The sequence below is a fragment of the Bufo bufo genome, chromosome 1 (assembly GCF_905171765.1).
Source record: "Bufo bufo chromosome 1, aBufBuf1.1, whole genome shotgun sequence".
NCBI classification, from domain to species: domain Eukaryota; kingdom Metazoa; phylum Chordata; class Amphibia; order Anura; family Bufonidae; genus Bufo; species Bufo bufo.
This window is the reverse complement of record NC_053389.1, coordinates 754,030,002-754,057,360: the sequence shown is the minus strand read 5'-3', so window position 1 is coordinate 754,057,360 and position 27,359 is coordinate 754,030,002. Positions and strand designations below refer to the sequence as shown.

The following is a 27,359-nucleotide window of genomic DNA, read 5'->3' as shown; positions in this document are numbered from 1 at the left end:
GGCACATATGAACATGGGACCAACACAGAAGTCTTCAGCTGCCAAGCGCACATGTAACAGGTCAGTCTCCTGGGTGCAAATCTGCTGACAGATGCCCTTTAAGACTGAAAAATCTGCCCAAGAAGTTAAACCGTTTCCAAATAAGGAACTGAAATGATTTTGGGCAGACCATAGAGCTGCAGCGAGATCAGTGAACCCTTGGCCGTTTTCCCTTATATAAGGGGGGGCATTATATACATAAGTATGGCATTTAACCAGCATAAGAAAATACTCTATTGTCGGCACCGTCTGGCAGAAGAGGAGTCAGTCTTGTAGTAATACCATAGTGATTTATACCGAGAGCCAATCTGATGTGTAGCGCTACACCCAATGCGTAGGTTACCTAGAATTATAGGGTGATGATGATGATGGGTGCGCGCACAGACACCATCCATACAGATCATAGACACTGGTCAGTAATGCGGAGGTCTGGATACACCACCGGTGGTAGGCTTTCTTCTCACAGCCAGATTATGTACCGATTACGTATAAACCCCGAACCCCAGCCCAAAGAAAGCGTGGCCAAAACACTGATGGAAAGTGGCGTGAACAATTTTTTTTACCAACACTGATAACTGCTTAATAATGGAGCAAGACTCCTGTATTATTGCAGGTCTATGGAGTCCTGGACAATAACACTGCTTGCTGTAATACCCAGGTAACTTGGCAGGAGCTATAGTGCTGAAAAGTCAAGACTACTAGTTACCCACTGTAAGAACAGACAGGTGGGTGGTGGAAGAATGGGCAATCTGTGGGTACGAAGCCCACATAAAGGAAGACTGAATGCTACCCATTCCCCGCAGGAAGACAGACAAAAATCGATCCCCTATTTCAATTCGGGGGTCACCAGTGCACATGTAGAAATCCTTCCCTGAGATGATGCTTGACCCAGCATCACGCTTTTCCCAGATTATTGCAGAGCCTTGCCCTGCCAGATCCCCTTTGGTAGCCTTGTGATCTCCTGTTTCTTCTCCGAAGCTTGCAGAACCATGCTTAATATTATCCCCTGCAGAAGTTCTGGAGAGCATCCTAAAATAATATATATATAAAAAAAAAAAAAAAAGCTCCTGCAAAACAGTGTCCCACCAGGCATGAAGAGTGCAGCTCCGCAGACACCAGGGCTTTCTGGCCGTCTGCTGTTTGACCCTTGGAAGATAAAGCTTTGCATGCAGTGTATTGCCACTCTGTGTCCAGTAAGATATCGGTTTGTCTAGACAGATAAAGTACGAGTGGAGCAGCGCTCCGTCAGTGCAGACTGTGCTGTCAAACCGCGTTATGGTGTAAGCTGTGCTGAGAGTTCCTTTGGTTCAGGAGACTGGTAGTTTCATCCACCAAAACCTCGCTGCGCTCCGACAAGGTGTTGTCCGGTTTGTGGTTTCCTCCCTCGGGCGACTGTGGACTACTATCTATACGGGAAGACATCAGGGCACCTTGATACTGTTCTCTGGTGATCTGAAAGAAAGAAGAAGCCAACATCACTCCTCATCCTTTATAATTAAACCAGTACGGTACTATCTGTCCAGCCACTGCTCAATGGAGACACAACCACCATGATGTCAGCTAGGTTCACCTCGTACATGGAGAGATCTAACCCCAAAGACATCTAGCGAGATGTCCTGAAGAGACCCAACTCACTAGAACAGGGATCAGCATACCTACAGCTCACCAGCTGCTGTGAAACTACAACTCCCAGTATGCAAACATAATTGGCTGTTCTTCTAACTCCTATAGCCGTGAATAGAGCATTCTGGGAGTTGTAGTTTCAGAACATCTGGTGTGCCGGAGGTTGCTGATCCCTGATCTAGATTATTATTTTATTTTATTTTTTTTATGATGGCATTTTACTCATTTGGGGCAAAAAAAAAATTATTTCAATTGGTCTTTATTAAAAATATTGAGCCGTTCTGTCACAAAGGATTAAAGTGGTTATCTGAGACTAACAAATGCCTCCCGAAACCGCTCCTGGTCCCCGCACCTCGGCAGCTGTTTCACCCCATGCGCTGGGGTGGGGGGGTCAGCAGCCAATGGCAGGCGGTGATGGGGACGAGCCTCCCTAGCATCACCCGCATCCACGTCGCAGCCTGCCATTGGATGCTCAACACCCCCCCCCCCCCATTAGGGACTAGCTGTTACCGCAACATAGACACTGCGCCCATAAGGTTGTGTGAATGAGCTCTTAATGCCATCTCCCCCCTTCCCCGGGGTCGGTGGGCCACTTTAACATGTAAAAAGTGCCATAAAACGTGTGTTTTTTTTGTTTTTTTTAAAGCAACATGTAAACCCAGTCTTACATCATGGACTAATACCTCCTAAATAAATACCTTGAGGTGGTAGTGATCAGACTCAAGTTACATATCAGATATGTCACAATTTTTAGCCTCCATCTGCTGACAGGGCCTTTCACAATCATCAGACCTTCCCACTCAAAGGTGCCGACATCTAGTGGCCAACAGGCTGAACTGCAGTCCTAACGATACCTAAACAATCCCACCTTACCGTCTACAAGGCAAATTAATAAAGTCGCTTCATTATTATAATCAAGCCGAGCAGACGCTGGCAAGGAACCAGAGGATACAGCTTCCCATTGTCCCTCATGTTTTTTTATGGAATGGTGAATCGTTTCAGAGTAAAAAAATTTTATTTCTTTTTTGTAATAAGGGGCATTTTATGTTCCCCCTGGTTAAGGCCGCATGAAGCTCATGACAGGTTCCCTTGCCACTAATTCAAGGACTTCCCCTTTAACGTGGAGGCATCGCGCTTACTTCCTGAGCAGTCACTGGTGCATAATCCCGTAGACTCACCTTGACATACTGCAGGTCACCGAGGGCCCGCACACTGAAGTCGGCCGTGTACTGCACATGAGCACTGAGCTGAGTGTTGCTGCCGCTGATGGAGGAGATGGAGTCCGAGCGCTCGTGGCTTAGGGATGTAGACCTGTTCAGACTGCCCATATGAGATGGGGAGCGGAGCTCTGTCATAGATGGGGAAGGTGATGAACAGAAGGTCATACACAGGGCAAGAAACAGATGTATACTTCCCTTTTTGTCATAAAATTCCAGCCATTTTTTTTGCCCTTAAAAAGGGAATTTAATCAGCAGAAAATTCACTGATAAACCAGGCACAATGTAGGCCTAGTTCATATGAATGTAAGAATACCTTTCACTTGGCATCCATTGTGTCATTCTGCAAATAAAGTACTTTTAATCCATATGCAAATGAACGGTTAAGTGCACAGAGGGTAGGCCCAAACCACCAAGTGCATCCTTGCTCCTCCTACTTCCTCTTCCAGCCCCTCCCTCTCCTTTCTTGATTGACAGGACCAGGTTTCTGCATGGTCATCTCGCCTGGCTTTGCCAATTAAGATTCACAGCCACTAGACTTCCAGTCCTCGGATCATTTTTGAAAGTCTCACAGCAGTGAAAGGAGAATCCACGCATGCGCGGCTTACCCTTCATTCAGATCGGGGGCCCCGTTCTCGAGATATAAGCAGGTCTCAGGATGTGAGACCTATTGGATGTTTAATAGCATATGCTTTAGATTGGTCATAAAAGACCACATGGGCCGACCCCTTTAAAGGGGTTGTCCCACTTCATTAATTGTGTTTAACTCAATTTACTATCCCCAATGAACATTTATTCCTATCTATGTGATTAAAAAAAATGCATCGTTTCGCCGCGCCTGCGCACTACAGGCAGAGAAATAAGCGGCCGGCCTCTCCATTACATGAACGCGCACGACCGCGCATGCGCAGTATATCCACCGCGTCTTAGATAGAGCTGCGCATGCACGGCCATCCGAACAGTTCGGGCGAGACAGCAGAGTGAGCGGACGGACGTCGGAGGAACGGGATACTGTAAGTATAATATCTAATGGCCCACTAATCGACCAACGATTATTGAACTCTGCAATAGAGGGGGTTCATAGTGAATTCAATGGGGGCATATTTATATATAGAACTTTGGGCAACTATATTATGTCGATTCACACTGGGGGCAACTATATCAATTTTATGCACAATGGGGGCAACTATATTATATCTATGGACACTGGGGGCAACTATATTATAGCTATGGGCACTGGGGGCAACTATATTATAGCTATGGGCACTGGGGGCAACTATATTATAGCTATGGACACTGGGGGCAACTATATTATAGCTATGGACACTGGGGGCAACTATATCAATTTTATGCACAATGGGGGCAACTATATTATATCTATGGACACTGGGGGCAACTATATTATAGCTATGGGCACTGGGGGCAACTATATTATAGCTATGGGCACTGGGGGCAACTATATTCTAGCTATGGACACTGGGGGCAACTATATTCTATGTATGGAAACTGGGGGCAACTATATTCTATGTATGGAAACTGGGGGCAACTATATTCTATGTATGGAAACTGGGGGCAACTATATTCTATGTATGGAAACTGGGGGCAACTATATTCTATCTATGGAAACTGGGGGCAACTATATTCTATCTATGGGCACTGGGGCAAACTGAGTTTTATGCACAATGGGGGCAACTATATGAATTATATGCACAATGGGGGCAACTATATTATATCTATGGGCACTGGGGCAAACTGAGTTTTATGCACAATGGGGGCAACTATATGAATTATATGCACAATGGGGGCAACTATATTATATCTATGGACACTGGGGGCAACTATATTATGGGGGCGGATGGAGGAGGCACTTATGGGGGCGGATGGAGGAGGCACTTATGGGGGCGGATGGAGGAGGCACTTATGGGGGCGGATGGAGGAGGCACTTATGGGGGCGGATGGAGGAGGCACTTATGGGGGCGGATGGAGGAGGCACTTATGGGGGCGGATGGAGGAGGCACTTATGGGGGCGGATGGAGGAGGCACTTATGGGGGCGGATGGAGGAGGCACTTATGGGGGCGGATGGAGGAGGCACTTATGGGGGCGGATGGAGGAGGCACTTATGGGGGCGGATGGAGGAGGCACTTATGGGGGCGGATGGAGGAGGCACTTATGGGGGCGGATGGAGGAGGCACTTATGGGGGCGGATGGAGGAGGCACTTATGGGGGCGGATGGAGGAGGCACTTATGGGGGCGGATGGAGGAGGCACTTATGGGGGCGGATGGAGGAGGCACTTATGGGGGCGGATGGAGGAGGCACTTATGGGGGCGGATGGAGGAGGCACTTATGGGGGCGGATGGAGGAGGCACTTATGGGGGCGGATGGAGGAGGCACTTATGGGGGCGGATGGAGGAGGCACTTATGGGGGCGGATGGAGGAGGCACTTATGGGGGCGGATGGAGGAGGCACTTATGGGGGCGGATGGAGGAGGCACTTATGGGGGCGGATGGAGGAGGCACTTATGGGGGCGGATGGAGGAGGCACTTATGGGGGCGGATGGAGGAGGCACTTATGGGGGCGGATATGCAGAGATGTGTATGTGGCGGTTTAGAATCAATGCGGGTGAAATATAGAATCAGATGTAGCAGAGCTACATAAGCGCTGTTCAGTCACAGTACTAATGGTGAAGGAAATAGAAGGATTTAGCAGAGATGTGTATGTGGCGGTTTAGAATCAATGCTGGTGAAAGAGAAACAGATGTAGTAGAGCTGAATATGCGGCTGTTCTGACACAGTGCTGGTTGAAGAGATAAACAGTCAGATGTAGCAGAGCTGTATATGCATCTATAAAGATACATAGTGTGAGGTTTATACACAACTAGAGTACAGCTGTAATGGAAACAAATCTGCATCAGTGCTGGGGGGTGGGGGTCGGTCAAGCTTTTGGGCTAATGTATAATATGGAATTATAGTTGTTGATGCACAGAATGGGTTTGTAAAAGATTAGACAGAGATTTTATGTGTAAAACTGTACACTGAGCTCACTTCACCTGGCTCTGAGTGACCATTCCCCTCACAGATACTGATGAGTCATACTCTTCACATGAACGAGCACATAAGAACTCAGCTCTCAGTGTGATGTCATAAGGAGGCGTGGCCGGCCTTCACTCAAGCTGCCTAAGCCCGCCCAGCCTTAGCTGCAGAAAACCAGGAAGTTACCAGCCGAGCTGGCTGCAGGTGAAGCTGATTTAGCAAAGTGGGAAAACCCCTTTAAGCCCTGTACAAAAACAAAACAAAAAAAATCCCACCAGAAGAGGGCAGTATATGCAGGTAATATTAGTCTTTTTTTTGGCTGTCTCCCTTCAGGTTGATACTATTGACATCTGGTAGAATGAAGAACCCTGCCCACAATCAATTTCTGCTTTGGCCTGATGTACATGTAGGGGGGGTTATGAACCCATAGGCTTCTACTGTGCAGACGTACCATAAGTGTGTCCTTATGGCACTAGGAAGAAATAAATCAAAGCAAGCCTACTGTCAGGACACAATTTTCTGTTATATCCGTGCCTACTAGTTGTGCGCCAGTTACTACAAGAACAGATCCCAAAAAACAGGAACAGATTCCTGAAAAGTAACCATCAGGGACCTATATGTATAGCCCACATGCAAGACTCCCATCTGTGGTAGGTTAGAGGAGATAAAAATGGGTCAGTAAATACCATGCTGTTACATAGTGTGAAGTATAGGGGCGCCATATTACACTGCAGTCACACTCGGTATAAGCTGTGCAAATGGTGGGAGCACACGCTATACATACGCATGCAGTCTCTTTTACCTGCCAACCTCCAAATCAGAGACCCCCTTTTAATGGAGGGACGGACAGGAGCTGGGAGATGGATGTAAGAAAAGAGGTGGGAATATAAGGAGGAAAGAAAAGAAGAAGGTAATGGCCACATAAGGAGGTGAGAAATGGGGGTTCATAAGCGGAGACGGAGGCTCAAATGGTGAGGAACCAGGAGTACTTACCATTAGCTGATGGAGTACTCAAAGCCATGACACCATAGCATGAGAAGGCCCCAGACTCAAATTTCATGTTCTCCTTCCCAGCCTCAACTTCAACTTTCCCCTAGAAAGGAAAAAGGGGAACAGAATATTAAAACATAACCAGACGGCCGAGAGACTCAGTGGAGAGCATGGCTGCTTGCCCTGGGGTCTTCAGCTTGAACCCCACCAGCACAACATCTGCATGGTCTTCTGCTTGCCCAGATCTTTCCATAGCTCCTACACATTTCACTGTGGACATTGAAGTGCAGAGGCAAATTCCACTGTGTGAACGAGACCGAAGGGTTTATAGTTGCTAGTTTTTATCAAGCATTACCATTAATACGCACTCAAACATGATCTCACAATGCAATCCCACTGTTCCACCACGGATCAGAAAACCGCAGAAGAGAAAGAACTGAGAAGTCCGTTCTTGCTGCAGATGCCACGGTGGGTCGGCACCAGTGGATTAATCCCATCCCAGAGGGCAAAAAAAAACAACTGGCGCGTTAAACTGCGTATCCATGGCAGAAACCCGAGAGAGCCTCAGATTTGTGAGGCAGATTCCATGGTGTCTGAATTTACCCTTAGAAGTCTCACTCGATATCCACAAATAAGTCACACCTGCAAGATCAGGATGAAGTAGTCAGCCATCTTGTTGCGCTGATACAAATAATGCTCTGACGTCTTCTTGTCATCCTCATTGAAATGGAGCTCTTGCACCACATCCGGGTACTTCAGGAGTCGCAGAAGTGTCTTCTCTGACACCAAGGAAGGTGCAAACAGGGCCACCTCTGAAAGAACAAGGAAGTTGAGTGAAGAAGCAATGTTAAGGCCCTTTACACAGTCCAATTAATAGGAATGAACCATCCTATTAATGCTCATTCCCAATAATCGCCCTGTGTAAAGGTGCTCACCAGATGAACGAGTACTATATTTCTGGGCAGCAGATGATTCTATGTAAACTGGCATCTGCTGCCCAGAAACAATGATTCTCTAGGTGGTAGAGTGATCACAGTGGTGATCATTCATCCCCATACAGTAGATGATTGCTGCATGTGACTGGGTAATTCCCAATAATTGCCTACAAAGTTAGTCCATGTAAAAGGCCCTTAAAGTATTTGTGCAAGAATTTTTTATTTTTTTGGCAACCCCCCCCATGTCCCACTTGCAAAGTCAACACTGGCTCCTTCTCCTCTTGGGCCCAAGATGTTCTGCTGGGCTCCCTCACTGAAAACTGCAGTCAATCATTGGCTGCGGCAGCGAGTGGCTCCCTTTGCGTCACGGCAAATGGTGACATAATGCAAGGGGATCTGGTCACCACCTCAGCCAGTGATTGGCAGCAGTTTTTTAGCAAGGGAGCCCAGTGGAGCATTGCATGGAGGAAAAGGAGCGGGGAGCCAGTGCCGGAAAGCAGGGGGGGTTTGCCAAACACCACCCATTCTTTCATAATCCCTTTAGGGCTTTGTTCACACTGGTGTCAAGACCTGCTGCTTGACAGATCCAGTTTAACATTTAAAAACCTAAAATATAAGAAATCTGATTTAAAAAAAGCCTGTGTAAACATTCTGTATGGTCTCATTTTCCCCCTTACCTGTGGATAAGAACCGGTGGGCAGCAAGGAGCAGCTGAGGGGAGATTTTAACTCTCAATTCATGATCTGTATCTTTGAAAACTGAAAAATCCTTCTTGTCTGTGCGACGCCCAACGCGTTTCTTACTGCGATTGTCAGCTGGTGGGGAGAGGTTGAATAATTAATAAGAAAATAATTACTAAGAAAAAATAGTAACAACCAGCCCAGGGGATCAAGATACAGGATGCATCTATAAGAAGAGGACATCTGTGTGAGGCGGTGGGAGACCAGGAGGTACGTCAGGCCATTTAGAGTAGGAAAGATTCGCCCAACACTAAAAAAAAACGATTTTATAGATCACATCATTCACTTCTATGGGGCCTGAGCTGCGCCTAGGTCAGGTGACCGATAAACATGACATCACTGGAGAAGGCTGAGGGGCTATTGAGAGCACCGGTGCCTTCTCAAACAGCTGATTGGCACAGTCCCAGGCGTCGGACCCCCACTGATCAGATACTGACGACCTATCCGGAGGTTAGGTCATCAGTTCAAAACTCTTAAATAAACTGGGAATTGTATTACAAGCAATTTCCCAATGGATGTCTAGTCCCTGATGATCAAACCGGGTAACAGGGCAAAGCTACGGCTGGCAGTTCAGCTTCCCCATGGCCTTGCCCCGCTAATACTTCTGTGAATGTAGGCAGCAGGAGCGCAGTGATGTGCCCCGGTGCATATCATCAGACTGTCTCTAGCAGGCGGACAGGTGTGATGACAGAAAACAGACAGGTAAGCAATGCTTGGTTGACAACGTCTGTCTTCTCAATCGCTGGCTTGTTGCAGGCGATTATTAACCACTGCAGAGGTTTACATAGGGGCTTGTCAGGTCATCTTGTGCATTCGCTTGTTTTGGCTTCGGAAAGACTGAGCAAATAAAATGCCAAGCGCACTGGAGCTAATAAACCGCAGGCTTTCACCGCCGGCAGATCCTCACTCCTCGCTTCTAAAGCCCAGGCATCTCCGAGTCTCACGATAGCGGGGTCTTTATCTCCCCTTTCAATAATGAAGTAAACAGGCTCAAGCAAACCAACTAGGGGACATCACGTCTGGAGCTACAGGAACCATTGTATCCCAGCACGTAAGTGGGATAGGCTTCTTATACAGCCCCCATTTAACCCTTCCCCAGCTTCTCACCACACACTGCACCTAGTAAGTTGTCAGCACATGCATCAAGGGTTAAAGAGGCTGCGGATTAAGGACATGAGGGGAGACAATAGGTGGGCCAGACCTCCAAGGATTACACACACCGGGAACAGAAAACAAAACGCCAAAGTTTAGATCTGAAGCCAGTCTGCTCGTTTTAACCCTTCCCTAGCCAAACCTAGAGGTTAAAGTTGTTTTCCAGGTTTCCTCAGAATAGGTCATCAATACCCAATCGGTGGGGGTCCGACACCTAGCACATCTACTAATCAGCTAGTGACATCTCAGAGCTTTGCTCATGGGGGTCTGGCTGGCAATAGCACCCACAGATCGCTAAAATGAAGAGGCAAAACACTCAGCCGAGTGCTGTTCCCCTTCAACCGCCGAGCTTCGCTCAGCTCTTTCGGCATGGGCTGTACACATTTATAAGCCCCTCCACCACCCCCACCGATCCATTGCTCTCAGCCGCTGCTGACACTAGAACAAACCCAGAATGGAAGCAGACAGCGCCGTTCTCCGTGTAGTGGTCATGCCAGGTTACTGCAGCTCCGCTAACATTCAAATAAGTGCCACTGCCTGTTGTGAACAGCTGACCAGCGGGAGTGCCAGGTGCTGAACGCCTACAAATCTAATATTCATGACCTATGCTAAGCATTGCTAAGCATAGGTCATCAAGATCTGTAGCCCAGAAAACCTATTGAATAGTCCATCATAAGACTAGACCATCAGCATGGTGGCTCGGCGGTTAGCACCGGTGCCTTGCAGCGCTGGGGTCGATTCCGACCAAGGACAACATCTGCATGGAGTTTGTATGTTCTCCCTGTGCTCGCAGGGTTTCCTCCCACACGCCAAAGACATACTGATCGGGACCTTAGATTGTGAGCCCCATTGGGGACAGCGAGTGATGCTAATGTCTGTAAAGAGCTGCGGAATATGTCAGCGCTATATAAGTGCATAAAATAAATATTTTAGTTCCAAAAACCTTTAAAGTTACGTTCACACACGGCATTTTTGTATATTTTTTTTTTTCCGGCAATGGTATTGTATTCTCTTTTACAAAATAATGCTCTTCTGGATATGCAAGTGAGCTCTTAAAGGGGTTTTCCAGGAGTACATCAATATCTGATCGGTCAGGGTTTGACTTCTGGCTCCTCTGCCGAGCAGCAGTCTGAAGAGGCCATGGCTGCTGCCTCTTGCTAGGCCAGTGATGTCATGTTCATTGGTCAAGTGGCCTAGGCGCAGCTCAGCCCCATAGAAGTGAGTGGGCCTGGACTGCAACACCAAGCACAGCCGCTATACAATGGATGGCACTTGGTTTGCCATGAGGAGGCTGCAGCGCTCACCAGAGCACCACGGCCTCTTAAAACAGCTGCCGGAGTCAGACCTTCACCAAATCATTAACTAATAACCTATCCTGGGGATAGAAGTTATAGAACATCAATATTCTACTCCCGGAAAACATGTTTTAAGTGCACAGAGGGCGGGCTCAAGCCCCTCAGTGCACTCAAGCTCTGCCGTCGCACAAACAAAGCCCCTCCTTCCATTGTTTGATTGACAGAGCCAGGCGCCTGTATTCTGCACTGCCTGGCCCACTTCGCAGTACAGGACCTGGTTCCTGGCCAGCAGAAAGGTCTGTATGGCGCATGTGCCAATGAGGTAAATCACTGCCCGGGTAGGAGCCCATATGCATACCAGGAAGAAATGATAGTTTCAGCAGACTGCAGCAATGGTTCTACATAGAAAAGGTACAGTTTTAAATGGTCCATTCAATCCCTACTAGGCATTGTGCTTAATTACACTGCTAATATCTTGAAGACAGATTGCCTTTAACCCAAGCATGTCAAACTCAAAGGCTAACATGGGCCAAAAAAACTAAATTTAAGTTTATGTGGGCCGCATCAAAAAAAAAAAAAAAAAAAAAAAAAAAAAATCGTACATTTTCATAGAACATCATTGTTGTTTCATGACTGCTGACCCCCAACATCCCGTTGCCCAATAACACAAGTGAGACATATATACACACACACACACACACACACACACAAATATTAAACTTCACTATAAGACGCACCTAGGTTTTTGAGGAGGAAAATAAGAAAAAAATATTTTTAACTAAAAGTGGTGCTTTTGGTGGGCTTTGAATTAATGGGGGACCTGTGGATGGCACCGTCATGTGGGGGACCTGTGGATGGCACCGTCATGTGGGGGACCTGTGGATGGCACCGTCATGTGGGGGACCTGTGGATGGCACCGTCATGTGGGGGACCTGTGGATGGCACCGTCATGTGGGGGACCTGTGGATGGCACCGTCATGTGGGGGACCTGTGGATGGCACCGTCATGTGGGGGACCTGTGGATGGCACCGTCATGTGGGGGACCTGTGGATGGCACCGTCATGTGGGGGACCTGTGGATGGCACCGTCATGTGGGGGACCTGTGGATGGCACCGTCATGTGGGGGACCTGTGGATGGCACCGTCATGTGGGGGACCTGTGGATGGCACCGTCATGTGGGGGACCTGTGGATGGCACCGTCATGTGGGGGACCTGTGGATGGCACCGTCATGTGGGGGATCTGTGGATGGTACTGCTATGGGGTGGGATATCTGTGGACGGCATTGTTATGGGGTGGGGGGGATCTGTGGATGGCATTGTTATGGGGTGGGGGATCTGTGGATGGTGCTGTTATGGGGGATCTGTGGATGGTGCTGTTATGGGGGATCTGTGGATGGTGCTGTTATGGGGGATCTGTGGATGGTGCTGTTATGGGGGATCTGTGGATGGTGCTGTTATGAGGTGGGGGATCTGTGGATGGAACTGTTATGGGGGATCTGTGGATGGCATTGTTATGAGGTGGGGGATCTGTGGATGGAACTGTTATGGGGGGGATCTGTGGATGGTACTGCTATGGGGTGGGATATCTGTGGATGGCATTGTTATGAGGTGGGGGGGATCTGTGGATGGAACTGTTATGGGGGGGATCTGTGGATGACACTGCTATATGTCATCCACAGATCCCCCTCATAACAGTGTCCCCCAATACACCGGCCCTCTGCTCACCGAAGTATTTATAAACGTGAATCCTTATCCTGTTATTAAGTTGAACTAACGCTGCGCTCTCCCATGTTCCCCTGTTCCCCTGTATCCCCACAGCACTTACGAACAAGCTTCCATAGCAGGCAGAGCGGACGGCACCAGTAACGTCACTCACTGACGTCGCGCGTCTGCTCCGCCTGCTTCACTCATAAAGTGGGCGGAGCAGGCGCCAGTGAGTGACGTTACTGCTGCCGTCCGCTCTGCCTGCTATTGAAGCTTAAGTAAGTGCTATGGGGATACAGGGGAACATGGGAGAGCGCAGCGTTAGTTCAACTTAATAACAGGATAAGGATTCACGTTTATAAATACTTTGGTGAGCGGCGGGGCCCGGTGTAAGAGTACAGTGACTGCACGGGCCCCGCCCCTAGTTACGGACTCCAGCCCCTCCTCTCTCCCGGCTCATACATAGCAGTGCATCTTTGCCGGGCCGCATGTTTGACACCCATGCTTTAACCCCTTCCTGACATTTTCCATTATTTACTCTCTCACACTCTGCCATAGCTTTTTTACTTCTAAGTTCAGCCGTATGAAGGCTTGTTTTTAGCGGGACAAATTGTACTTTCTAATATTAGAATTAATATTGCATGCTATGTAGTGGTGAGCACGAAAAAAAAAAAAAGAAAAAGAAAGGGTGGATATATATATATATATATAATGCATCTCTCTTACTGTACTGACCCATGGAATAAAGTTAACAGGTCCTTCTTATTACACAGTGAATGGTGTAAAACAAAACCCTTAAAACAATGGCGGAATAGATTTTATATTTTTATTTATGTTTTAATACTTTATAAAAAAATTAAAACTTTCAAACAAAAATAAATCTTTGCATCCCCCCTTTCTGAAATCCATAACTTTTTTTTATGTCTATGTAAGGGCTTATTTTAGGTCATAGTCATAGCAATGTTTTTTTACGGTTTACTTTTATGTTCAAAATCGGGAAAGGGGGTGATTTGAATGTTACTTTTTTACCAGTTTTTTAGCCCCCTATAGGGCAATTACAATTTTTTTTTTATCACCATTTCAAAAAAAACAAAAAAACAAAAACAGAGATTGAGATTACCAGTGCACTCGACAGGAAAATCTCTGTGTTCTTATTAAGCCTGCCACAGGGCTTAATAGGAGTTTACTGTAACTATGGCAGGCCAGGGGCCTTCAGGCTGATATCTAACCAAATACCTTTTGCAATCTCATCAAAGGGGAGGGGGGGGGGGGGGGGAATGAGTTTCACATAGCTCCCTGTAAATGACCGCTCAGAGGTCACAGTCGCAACTGACCATGGCATCTGAGAGGTTGAAAGTCAGCAATCAGCAGGCATCCGCTCAACCCTGACCAGGCATCATCTTTAAAGACCCGACATCTGCCATACATGTACAGCAGAAATTGTGCAGGGGTTTAGAAAAGGACCCTCTGTAAAAGAGAACCTAAGGCTGAAACCACACGTCAACTTGATGCAGTTTTTTGAGAAAAAACACGAGCGGGAATACAAAAGAAGAGAGGCATCGGTCCGGCACTTAGGGGGGCGATTTATCAAACTGGTGTAAAGTAGAACTGGCTCAGTTATCCATAGCAGCCAATCAGATTCCTCCTTTCATTTTTCACAGCTCTTTTGGAAAATGAAAGGTGGCATCTGATTGGTTGCTATGGGCAACTAAGCCAGTTCTAATTTACACCAGTTTGATAAATGACCCCACAAATATTCGGACAACTCCTTCAGACCATTAGATACGACCCCAACATTGCCCATTACCCAGTCACTCTCTGATGAAGCCAACAATGTCCCAGTGAAATTAATGGCTTTTCTGGCATTGTACCCAACCCGGTCCAATCATTTACTGAATGCTGTAACCCCCAGGTCCTAGGCCTTCAAGCATTTCTGTAAAACCCTAACGTTGATCTCATCACATATAGGATGCTGTAGCCTTCATTATCATTAGCACTGTGTGGATTTTCTACCACTCGGGCACCAATATGGGTGTTCCTGGCTTTTGCCTCACAATGGCTATGTGTAAGGTCTCATTCAGACAACCACATCCGTTCTTGTGGTCTGCAAAACACGGATATTGCCCGTGTGCGTTTCGCATTTTGTGGAACAGAATAACGAATAGGATATGTTCCATCTGTTTTGCGGGGCCGCGGAAGAGAAATTTGCCGTGTGCTCTCCCCATCTTTTGCGGCCTGCATCTCTTCCGCAATTATTAGTCGTCTGAACTAGTCCTAAATGTAAACTTACTATAAAGATCAGATTCATCCAGGATCTCTGACTTGATAATCTCTTCTATGACGTCTTCCAGGGTCACCAGGCCCATCACTTCATAGAAGGGATCTCCTTCTCCTTCGCTGTTCACCTTCTGCACAATGGCCAGGTGCGACTTTCCTTCAGAGAACGGACAGAAGGACAAAACACAATGAGTATGGGCTGACCTCCTAAAATCCCTCATTTCAAGATAAACATTGAGCACCCAAGCCTTACCGGTGAGCATAGACCTCCGCCTACGCCCTCTCCACCCACTGATGGAAGGCCCAAACCACCGCACGCAAGTCACGTCAAACTGTTCCCATAAACATCTCACAATATCCAGTTATTACGAAAACCAAATACACGGGCAGAATTACAGTTGTGTAATATTCCCAGCTCCACCACGAAAACAATGGGTGCAGTGTGGATGGGATATAAACTACGCTTTGTGTGCCAAGCAGGTAATAACAGAATGACGGGTGATAACCGGGCACGCAGAGCTCTGCGGTGCCCTTCATTAAGACTCCAAGAGACATGACTTTTGGACCTATAAGAGGGAGGTGGGTCTGTGTGCACAACCTCAATGTTCTGCATCAGCCCAAACATGAACGTGACTAGAGGAGATGCCAGCAATCTGTTGCCTTTGTGTACGTCTACTGTAACCCCCGCAGATGACAGATGTTAGGATGAGCTATGCTGACATCAGAAAAAGCACTGATTGTTCTCAGCAGACGGCTAGGAGATACAGAGCTCTGGAGTTATACTGGTTCATTCAATATGGCCATGGGGTTATCAAAGAGCCATACAGGCAGCTATAATGGGGCTCTTGGAGATAAGAGTCCCAGCCTTGGATGGTCCTAACCCCTTTTCAAGTAATGTACAGGGCCCCCCCGCCTGCTCCAGAGGAACTGCACTGATAGAAAACAAGAGGTGGGATTTGAGCCAAGAGTCATGGACGGGGCAAGAATTATCATGGGTGGCCCCGTAACCCCCTGCAGCCCCGCTGAAATAAACGGTGCAGCCGGCTCGGCATTTTCGTAGACAGACGAGTGATTTACTCGGCTCTGGAACTCCCATAGAAATGAACGGAGTGGCCAGGCACATGTGCGACCGGCTGTTGCATTCATTTCAGGGAGCTACAGGGGGTCCGGGGCCCCCATTCTCATGATCAGTGGTGGACCCAGCGGTAGGACCCCCCATACAACTTAATCTAACCACAATACCCCTTTAATGAAAAATAAGAGGGAATAAGAAATTAATCACTATATTGGTTAATAAATCGCTATGGACACTTCCGCACTGATTTTTTCTTATGCAAAATGAAGCAACTTTCTAAATAATTTTCATTAAAAATGTAAGACCATAGTAGAGTCTGTGCGGCTGCTTCAGGCTTCAGCTGGCTCGGTAGCGTCATCTGTGCTAATCTTTGTATTGAAGAGGACCTGCCACCACAAAATGCAGTGCAATCTGAAAGCAGGAGAAGCCGAGCAGATTGATATATAGATTTGTGGGAATGGACTCAGTAAAGCCTGTAGTTTATACATTTATATCCTTGCTTTTTCCACCACCTGTGAACAGCTATTGGTACAGGAGGGAGGTGTTATCAGTGGCCGACAGCTCTCTCTCCATGTATACTTAAGGTCCCATTACACGGGACAACGATCTGGCAGATTGTCAGGAAGAAAGGGTTGCTTCCAGACAATCTGCCGATCGCTAGCAGAGGAGATCGGTGCAATCTCCTCCAGAGTACGGGAGATCAGTGATCACTATTGCCATCGATCTTCCCCATACTGTCTTTTTGGTTCCCGGCAGCAGATGCCGTTTACACAGCACTATCTGCAACTGGAAAACCGCAGCATTCGGTGGTGCATTAACACCTCAAGATCATCACTAACGAGCGTTAATAGTACCACTCAGTGATAATCTGTTCAATTTTTATATACACAATGCTATCAATCACTGATATCACCTCTTTCCCATACCTACAAATCTCTCAGGGACAGTAATAGGTAAAGTAATCCAAGAATGAAGCTAGTGAAGACATCAGCATCCTGCACACACAACTCTCTCATCTAGCATGTATTACTGGGAGCGACACGTCCACATGAGAAAAGTCTCAAACTAAGAGCAGGTTGTAAACTATATCTGGGGGGGTCTAATAAAGAATGAAGGGATGAAGATTGCAGTCCGAATCGAAGTGCAATTTTTTTTTTTTACTCAAGGTAACCACTAACATAGGTAATAATCATTTTTTGCTTGTCAGAGGTGTCCATAGCCTTTAAATTCAGGGAAATATGAATGTCTCTTTCTAGATACACTGGGCAGACGCCTACCTTTCTTGAACTCCTCCAGCACAGTGTCCAGCTTGGTGTCACTGAAGACAAAGTGGACGGGGTGGCTGTAGAACCGTGTAATGGTGCTCAGAGGGGTGCAATCGTCAGGGTCTACAAAGGCCAGGTCTTTGATGTACAGGATGTCCACAATGTTGAAGCGATCATTCTCAAACACAGGGATACGGGTGTAGCCGCTCTCCATGATACTGGACATGGTGTTAAAGTCTAAAAAGGCATCACTGGGCAGCATAAAGCAGTCCTCCACCTTGGTCATCACATCCTCCACTGTCTTTGTGCGGAGTTCCAGAGCCCCCTGGATGATGTTCATCTCTTCCCGCACCAGTCCGCTATACGGTTCTGTAACCTGCGCCAAGAGTGAAAACGTTTATTGCATAAGTTGTCATTCTGCCATATATCTGTACACGCAACATTTCAGCAATGCTCATGCTGAGCCACCGGGTTCATAAATAAAATGGCCAGAATGAAGAGTGGTACTGGACTTAGTCATGCCCATGTGTCATATCCTTAAAGATCAACATATACATGACCATATATAAGGACTGCTCCCATTACCCTGCAGTCAATGTCCCTGTCATCAGACCGGACTTTAGCAGTGACTAGCGTATATTAGCCATTTATAGCCCTGAGTCTGCGTCAATAATATACCCTGCACACAAGTCACTAGAACTGAAGCCTCAGGCAACACAGAAATTAATCTTCTCTGCTCATACACCAGGAGCGGGCATCACCTTGCTTCAATGACGGGCAAATTCCAGCATAGCCGCTGTACACTGTGTATCCTCTATAGCAGGGATGCCCAACCTGCGGCCATCCAGCAGTTGCAAAACTACAACTCCCAGCATGCCCGGACAGCCTACAGCAGGGCATGCTGGGAGCTGTAGTTTTACAACAGCTGGAGGGCCACAGGTTGAGAATCCCTGCTCTATAGAGACAATGTGAATCCCTCCGGTAATACTATCGGTCACGTCCAGAGCGGTCGCCATCAGCACTGCACAGTCAGGCACGTCTGCAATGCTCCGCCACACTGTGCAGGGCTTATAGCAAGTTCTCCTTGTATCTCATCAGAACAATCAGTCACCACAACACAAAGGGCAGAGCAGATAGCAGAGGATCGTATATCGCCTCTTAAAGGGGACCTCTCGCCTCTCCTGATGTGTGTTTTTGTAATTACCTTCATCACAATTCTGGAGCTCGATGTTCTGCCATCCTTCTATTATTCCTTCTAGAAGCTTATGAATGAATTGCCAGCAGTCGGAAATAAAGGTCCAGATGGATGTTACCAGTTGGGGGGTGTCCTTGCCAGTGCTAGACCCAACTGGTAACGCACATCTGGTCCTTTATTGCCATTCATAAGCGTCTAGTAGGAATAATCCCAAGAATAGACGCTTCAGAATTGCCATTACATGGAGAAAGCAAGTAGTTACGAAGGACTCGTGCACACGACTATGTATTTTGTGTCCGTGTTGCATCTACATTTTTTGTGACCCGCATTTGGTAGAGAAGTATGGGGACATGTTTTATCCTTTGCGGACCTCAAAATAGATATGGTCGTGTTCGTGAGGCCTAAAATGGACATGTCAGGGGAGGCGACAGGCAGAGAAGAAACTACTGTGAACTGATAATATCCAGAGTTATCAGGACCAATAAAGACAGAGGGGGCGAAACGCACATCTGAAAGGCAACCGGAGGAAATGCAACCAAAAAAAATAAATAAAAAAATTTAAAAAAATAAGCACGTCCTTCGTAAGTAAGCTTATTCCACCATCAAGCAACAGTGGGACGCGGTAAAGAGCTAGCGGTGGTCACGCCAAATCAGTTAAGAACTAGAGGAATCTGCCCATGTACCGGAAGTGCCCTTAGGTCACTCTCACGTGGTGGGTTTTCCACATGCGTTTTCCCGACTAAAATCCACACAAAACCAGTCCCCCCCTCAATGGGAGATCCGCACTGTGGTCCACTCAGAATTTTTATTTTCCACATGATGACTGAAAACTCAAAAATCTGCGCAAAACAAACCACAGGAACCGTGAGGAACGTAGATGCAGATTTCTCGCCTCACTTTTCAGTGTCCTCATACAACCTACAAGCTGCACATGAAGATAGGAAAATGATGGCTGAACTCAGACTGGTTGCTCTTTGTCCTCATATAGGTCATTGTTGTCACCTCAGAAGCCACCTCTGGAAACTGCTGACATCATAAGCTGCAGAGAACACTCATCTCTTGCACTAAATTTTCCTTCTCTTTTGTGAAATACTTAGTTTGCAAAAAAAAAAAAAATTAAAACTAGCTGAGCGTACAGGCGGTGGTGCTGCGGCCAGACAGATGACGTCATGTGAGGCACTTAGTTATTGATGGTGTACCCTCCAGAGAGGTCATGGAAATCGGATGAATGGGGTGGTCCGACACCCCGCACCCAGGGCTGTGGAGTCGGTAGATAAATGGTCCGACTCAGACTCCTCTGTATTTTATACATTCCTTGAAGGAAAGAAAGGCAACATACATGTCCTTACCACAGAACTACTGGCTCGGAAGCCGTTGCCTTCTCCTTTGTGTGCTGATCTTCTGCTGAAGATCGGGCAGTGGGGGGATCCAGGACGGGGCATTTATTGTAAAACCTGAGTTCCCTAGTAGAATCCCATAGTCATGGTTAAAGTTTAAGCGAACAATCTGAGTTTACAAGTTTTTATAGCCTTTGCTGAATGACAGCAGTTTTAAAAATGGTTTACAGCTTCAGTCTTGTATAAGTGACGGGAATGGATAGTCAATAGTTCAAGTGTCTGTAGTCCTGCAAAAAACATTTACCTAATCAGTTATCAGTGAGAGGCGAGGTTAACCAACGTTCCCTGTAACAGCGGAACACAACACAATGGAAAGTATAAGTATTGCCGCTCCTTAACTGTGCGTTGCGTGCCATAGAGTGAAGCATATGAAAAGCTTCTTCATGGTCACTTAACGTGTTCGTTTTGCGGTAAAGTGACGCACTGCATGCATTGGCCTTTATTCTTACAGTAGAGAAGTACCGTATTTTTCGCAAAAGTGGGGGGAAAATAGCAGTGCGTCTTATGGGGGCAAATGCTGCGAGCCTGCGACCGTCCGGTGAATAGGCTGAGAGGGAGGAGGGGCTGGGGGCCGACATCTGTTTCTGTAATGGCAGCGGGGCCCGGTCCAGTCACTGTATTCTACTACACCGGGCCCCGCTCACTGTAGTATACGGTAATCATATCTATCTAACTTGTGGGTAAATCTAGCGCTGTACTACTTACTAACTTCTTGGCAGTCAGGAGGCCGGGCGGGCGCCCGTAGCGTAGCTCACTACGTCACGCGCTGCTCCGCCCACTTTATGAATGAAGCAGGCACCGGGCCCCGCTGCCATTACAGAAACAGATGCTGGCCCCCATTCACTACACAGGGACACTTATGGGGGGGGGGAGGGGGGGATCTGTGGATGACACATAAGATAAGATGCTATATATGTGCCACCCACAGATGCCCCCATAACAGTGCCACCCACAGATGCCCCCATAACAGTGCCACCCACAGATGCCCCCATTAGTTCAAAACCCACCAAAAGCACACCTTTTGGTTCAAATTTTCTCTTTTCTTATTTTCCTCCTCAAAAACCTAGGTGCCTCTTATGGGCAGGTGCGTCTTATAGGGCGAAAAATACGGTAATTAATTATAACTTTTTGTGAATTGGGACAATTTTTATTCCAATTTAAATCTAGTAGGACTCTGAGTCTGTTCATTTTTTGCCGACTCCAGGTACCCAAAATTGCCTCCGACTCCTCAGCCCTGCATGAGGCTTTACCTGGTGCCCCCCTTTTCATTTTTTTAGCTGAAGATCCATCAATTTCCGTGGTTTTGTTTTCCATCATCCAAGATGGCGGCACCGCTTCTCAGACTACCTGATGTATACCATGCACTTCCTGCTTCCCTCCGATTGGCTAGCACTGCTCATGTGAGGGGCAGGGCTGGACAAGCAGGAAGCATCTTAGGCTACCGAGTGCACAGTGTACATCGGGTCGTCTGAGAAGCGGTGCAGCCATCTAGGATGACCGGAAAAGAGCCCGGGAACTGATGGATCGGCAGCTAATAAATTGAAAAGGAGGTCACCAGGTAAGTGTTCTGTTCAATCCTCAACGTATGTGAATCTTCTTCTCTTGAACCAGAGGGTCACTTTAAGTTACTCATACCAGCAATGAGGGTGTGACACGGAATTTCTCTCATTTTTTCTATATCTTAGACATGAGATTCTGACGTCTGACATTATAACCCGTGTGAAATCCTGGAAAACCCCTAGGGCTCTACAGGACAAGGCCATCCATTATGGAAGTCTACGAGGGCACATGACACGTCGATGGCTGATGCTGCATGTCCGCTGGATTTCTTGCGATTATTGCACATCGCAAGCCCCCCCCCCCCCCCCCCCCCCCACTAGTTTTGCATTTGCCATGTACAGAGTTTGGGCTGCGCCTTTACATGAAAAAGATGTGTCACTTGATCCTCTTTTGACCACAGCTTGTTTGTTGCACCACATACACACTCACGAGATTGGGGGGGGGGGGATTTTTCTTATTTGACTCTTGATTCTTTAGGCCACTTTCACACGAGCGTGACGGATTGTCTCCGGATGCGTTCACTGAAACTCGCACCATTTTGAAGGCAAGGTCAGTCTGTGATTTGTCTGTGATTGCGTTCAGTTGTTACGTTTTTGCCGTGCGGGTGCAATGCGTTTTTCACGAGCGTGGAAAAAAAAAAAAAAAGGTTGGTTAACAAACAACTTCTCTTGCACTTGCTTGCAGCCCAAAACTCGCTCATCTGAAAGGGGCCTTAGGAGATAAGCGGCACCTCTGTTAGAATATCCACAATTAGCCAAGAAATGGGGACTGAAGGTCTGCGACTGGAATAAAAGGTGCCAAAAACTTGGCTGGCCGCTCATACATGGTGTTGTCAACGAGGTGTAAGACCCTGCCAGACTCCTCTGGTGGCAGGTGACCTCCTTCCAAAAAAGGCTTTTGTAGTTCAACATATCCAATCTTTCGTTCCTCTGATACAGTATCGGGAGAGAGTCAGGAGGCTACCATACACAGGATAGTCGGCCATCAGGTCCAGCTAACCATTAGCTTATGTGTATCACCAGACCAAAGGAGGTCCTCTAATGGACTGCCATTACATTCCCTGAGATGATTACCAGCAGAGGTTACTGCTAACACTTCTTCCAATAACTCTCTCAAACATTACCGACACAAATTGTTCCACTCTGATCTTTGATATCACAGAAGAATCATGGACCTAAAGACCACCACTAATGGTTGCTCACCATAATCATCCTAGACGGCCATTAATATTTGGCTAAAGATGACCTGAACGATCATTCACCGGGTGGAGCTGTCCTCGCCAGGAGAGAAGCTTATCGCAGTTGCAATTTTCTACACAGTCGCTAGTCCATGGACGACCCTTCCATGAAAGTACATTCCCAGGAAGACCTCATGTCACTCAGCTGATGTCTGAATGACTAAGAACTATGGCCGACCATACATATTAGACAGCCATCACTACTACCCATCCCCTCAACCGCCTGGTCAGCTAGCATGGGAGGGAGGGGACACAGCCACTGCCAAACTCCTCTGGTGGTGGCTTATCGCCCCAAGAAAAGGATCGGACATGTAGAAATCCAACTGCTCGATCCTCAGCTCCCCCAATATCTGCTGTCGGAAGGAATCTGTAGAAATTAGGCTAGTTTCACACTGGCGTTGGTGAACTACATGATTGCCGCCCGGACCCATGAACTATCTGGGTTGCGGACGGCTCTCCGCTGTTCCCCCAATATAGTTAATGGGGGGGGGGCAGCAATCATGTAGTTTCTGGAAATGCCAGATCCAGAGAGGCCCAGCAGGACGTTCCCTGCCGGTTCTCACTAGCGCTAGTGCCACTGAAATCAGCGGTATGGCCGGATCCTTTTTACACCCGGTAACGAACACCGATCAACCATATAGCAAATTGTTCACCGCTTTACTAAAGACCCTCACGTGGGCAGATAATTGCCTGAATGGTCGCACGTGGGAACGTCTACATGGTGATTGTGGGCATGACATGTGGCCAGCACCCAAGTATCGCGATGTTGCAGGACTGCCATAGGAATGAAAGGGGCAGTGCCGCTTCCATGTCTGCTGCAACAGCAGTGCTGGATTTTTTGCAAGTTGTAGCAAATCTGAGAGTCGCACTACGACCCCATTCATTCCTATTGTCGTTTAGACATACTCTGAAAGATTGACTCGTTTCACATTTGCGTTTGCCGATCCGGTAGGCAGTTCCAGCCGAGAGCAGCTTGTCAGACGCTACCACAACGCCATCCTGCCCCAATAACTATAATGGGGTCTGGTGGTGATCGGGGCGCGATACGGCAAATATGCAGAGAACAGGACAGACAAAAAACGTTTTTTTGTCCAGCCGATTCCCAGCATTTTATACCGAACAGCCTGCCGGCAGCGCGAGCCCGGCCTACGTTACTGTCAGCAGCACTTCCACCATTCACACAGGAGACCAACATGTAAGAACTGATCAGCGGGTAACAGGCGGCCGCTCATCTGATCGCCCGTTGACTGAGAACAAAAGTTTCTTTCAGCTTCATCATCGGCCTGTGTAAAAGGTCCACACGGCAGCAGAGTAAGGCTACTTTCACACGAGTGTTCGGGTGTCCGCTCGTGAGCTCCGTTTGAAGGGGCTCACGAGCGGCCCCGAACGCATCCGTCTGGCCCTAATGCATTCTCAGTGGAGGCGGATCCACTGATAATGCATCCGCCTGCCAGCCCTCAGCCTCCGCTCCGCTCAGTGAGCGGACACCTGAACGCTGCTTGCAGCGTTCGGGTGTCCGCCTGGCCGTGCGGAGGCGAGCGGATCCGTCCAGACTTACAATGGAAGTCAATGGGGACGGATCCGCTTGAAGATGACACTATATGGCTCAATCTTCAAGCGGATCCGTTCCCCATTGACTTTCAATGTAAAGTCTGGACGGATCCGCTCAGGCTACTTTCTGACTTAGAAAATTTTCTAAGTTATAATGCAGACGGATCCGTTCTGAACGGAGGCAACATCAGACGGATCCGCCCTGAACGCTAGTGTGAAAGTAGCCTAACAAGCATCCACCAGACAGGTGTTCTTAAAGGCGATGGACACCTTCAGGGCAAGTTCTGTGATTCCATTGTACTCATTTGGGGCTAAAAATTATTTTTGCAATCGGTCTTTATTAAAAAATTTCAACAGTTTTTTGTGAAACGGGGGTCAAATTTCTGTCCATTTGCAGAGGAGACTCACGTAGAGCTCTTATCTCTGATCTCCTGACCTCAAACACTCATCACAGCTAAATGGTTAACAAACTAAAAGGAAGATGGCATAAAAGTGTTTGTAAGGTCAGGAGATCAGAGATAAGGATCTGACAGGACTTTGTATTACCGGACAGATCTCCTGGCCAATCATTGGTCAGATGGTCGTTTACACACACAGACTAATGGTCTGATTGGACAGATAATCTGGTGGTGTAACACAGACCTTAACCTCTGTATCACAAAAAACTGCTGAAAACTTAATAAAAAAAACAATAGCAAAAGTTATTTTTAGCCCAAAATGAGATTGCAATTAAAAAAAAAAAATCGAAATAAAATAAAATTGCCCCTGAAGGTCTTCAGGTGGGGGGGGTCATTATGGGGGTTGGATGACCCCACTGCTACCTTAAAGGGGTATGCCCATCTGGGACATTGATGGCATATCACTAGGATAGGAGCCGGTCCTAGTTGTGGGACCCATACCTATGTACAGTACGTGGCCTGCGCAGCCACCCTCTGTTCATGGCTATGGGGGTTCCGGAGACGGTGGAGCGCACCGAGCTCCCAAAGCGATGAATGGAGAGCGCGCTGTGACACTGATGGCATGTCCTAGACCAGGGATGGCCAACCTGCGGCAAAACTACAACTCCCACCATGCCCTGCTGTAGGTTGATAGCTATAGGCAGTGTGGGCTTGCTGGGAGTTGTAGTTTTGAAACAACTGGAGAGCCTCAGGTTGGCCACCCCTGTCCTAGACAGCGATGGGATGGTTGAGTAAAATTCCGGAGATCAGCGGCATCAGTCACTCCGGCTGGCGTGAGACTACAGTTCCCAGCATGCTCCATTCCGGTCTATGACAGTTCCTAGAAGAGCATGCTGGGAGTTGTAGTTTCAAACTACTACCCATAAGATAGACAACGATCGTTCCCTCTTCCTGGCTGGAGAACTACAAGGCCCAGCCCCTCTCTCACCCACCTTGAGCATCTCCAGCAGCTTCTCCCGGTTGTAGACGGTGCCGATCTCCTGGCCCAGGACGCAGTCCAGCAGGCGGCTGACCGGATAGGCCACCGGGAAGGTGAGCACCATGAAGACGCGGGTGAGCCACAGCGTGTTGGCGCCCACAGCCAGGCCGTGCCGGGAGCAGAGGGCCTGGGGCACGATCTCCCCCAGGACCACGATGCCCATGGTGGAGGCGGCCACAGCCCAGAGGCCGGAGCCGATCAGCTCGTCCAGCATGGTGGTGAGCGTGGTGTTGACCAGCACGTTCCCGAGCAGCAGCGAGCACAGCAGGTAGTTCCCCTGGCGGCGCACCGGCTCGATCTTGGCGGCGTACCTCCTCTCCCGCTCGGAGCCGCAGCGCTGCACCACCCGCAGCTCCATCGGGTCCAGAGCCATCAGCCCCAGGTTGAGGCCGCTGAAGATGCCGGACAGCGAGAGCAGCACCACGATGATGATCCCCTGCAGCCAGACGGGCAGCAGCGGCTTGTGCTCCTCCAGCACCCGCAGCCGCCCGTCCGGTCCCGGGTGTAGAGTCCACGGCAAGCCGGGGCCCCGGCGCGTACACAGCATGTATAGCCGGGAGCTCTGGCTCTTCCGCAGCGGCAGCACCTCCAGGCGCAGCAGGGCCGCCATACCGTCGGCCTCGTCAGTAACGTTAAAGCCAGCGGCGTCCCGCACCAGATCCCGGGTGTCCTCCACGCAGCTCCGGTTGTCCTGCGGCCCCGCGGACACCCCGGCGAAAGCGATCAGGTGGCCGCTGTCGGGCCGCAGGTAGAGTCCGTAGAAGCGGAGCTGAAGCTTACTGCCCTCCCTCACCTCCAGCTCCCCGGCCGCGGACAGCTCAGCCTTATGGTCGCTGCTCTCCAGCCGGAAGCCGAGGATAAGAGGCAAGTCCTCCGGTGACGAAGAATTGCTGTGAAATGCGCCCAGCGCCGGTAGGAAGAAGACCGTCAACAAGCAGGCTATGGAGACCGCCAGCCCGGCCATAGCGCGAGTGACTCCCCTGGGACCACGGCCGGGTGTGCGACGCTGTAAACCACGCCCCGCGCCAGGACAAGCCACGCCCCGCTCTTTTGGCACCCATCGCGACACGCCCCTTATAGCCGTATACCACGCCCCTTACCTTCCTACAGCTACCGTTCTGTAGGTCTTCTGAAAGGCGTGTCATCAGAAAGGAGCCTCCGTCTGGGACACGCCCCTTACTTTTTGACAGCACATTTTTCCCTGAGTGACGGGTCCCGCCTGCTGAGCTCAGGTTCCCGCCCGAATTCTGCAATCCTGTTCTGTGTACTGGGAGATAGGAGGGGGTTAGATAAACAGATACTACAGGGAGCAGCGGTCACGGCTGGAGGATAACTCCTATCATGTAATGTAAATGCCCCCAGTGTCGCACTCAGGTGCCTAGGGCCCACCAGTGAAATGTATTTTGGGGGCCCACCTTGTTCAGGGACCCGCCAGGGGATTCACCTGGACCCCTGTGGGCCAGACCGACTACTACAGCTGGGGCTGGGATGACACAGAGCTTTGAGGGGTTTTCCATGAAGACCCTGCAGCCATCTGCCACCTGGGACGGCAGGACACTTGGCACTGTCTTAGTCCGCAAACATCTTGGCAATTCACTTACCTTCAAGTAAGGCGACTTTCACACTGGTGTTTCGGCTT

General features: G+C 48.5%; 1 protein-coding gene across 1 annotated transcript; it reads right to left on the bottom strand.

The window, feature by feature from the left end:
• Positions 1 to 26,723, bottom strand: CNNM4 (cyclin and CBS domain divalent metal cation transport mediator 4). Its single transcript, XM_040414500.1, has 8 exons — positions 25,674 to 26,723; positions 17,356 to 17,719; positions 15,017 to 15,160; positions 8,513 to 8,650; positions 7,543 to 7,712; positions 6,904 to 7,003; positions 2,841 to 3,010; positions 1 to 1,491 (listed from the first exon to the last, which is right to left on the bottom strand). The coding sequence occupies exons 1-8, from the start codon at positions 26,682 to 26,684 to the stop codon at positions 1,303 to 1,305; spliced, it is 2,286 nt and encodes a 761-aa protein (XP_040270434.1). The 5' UTR covers positions 26,685 to 26,723; the 3' UTR covers positions 1 to 1,302.
• Between the last annotated feature and the right edge of the window lie 636 nt (positions 26,724 to 27,359).

What these genes read in the sequence shown, in the direction of transcription:
- CNNM4 (XM_040414500.1), bottom strand. Translation starts at nt 26,684, where the DNA reads ATGGCCGGGCTGGCGGTCTCCATAGCCTGCTTGTTGACGGTCTTCTTC. An exon ending in AGCTGCTGGAGATGCTCAAG is followed by an intron (nt 17,720 to 25,673) that starts GTGGGTGAGAGA and finishes CTCTTGGCGCAG; the next exon opens with GTTACAGAACCGTATAGCGG. An exon ending in GGATGAATCTGATCTTTATA is followed by an intron (nt 8,651 to 15,016) that starts GTAAGTTTACAT and finishes TCTCCCCACCAG; the next exon opens with CTGACAATCGCAGTAAGAAA.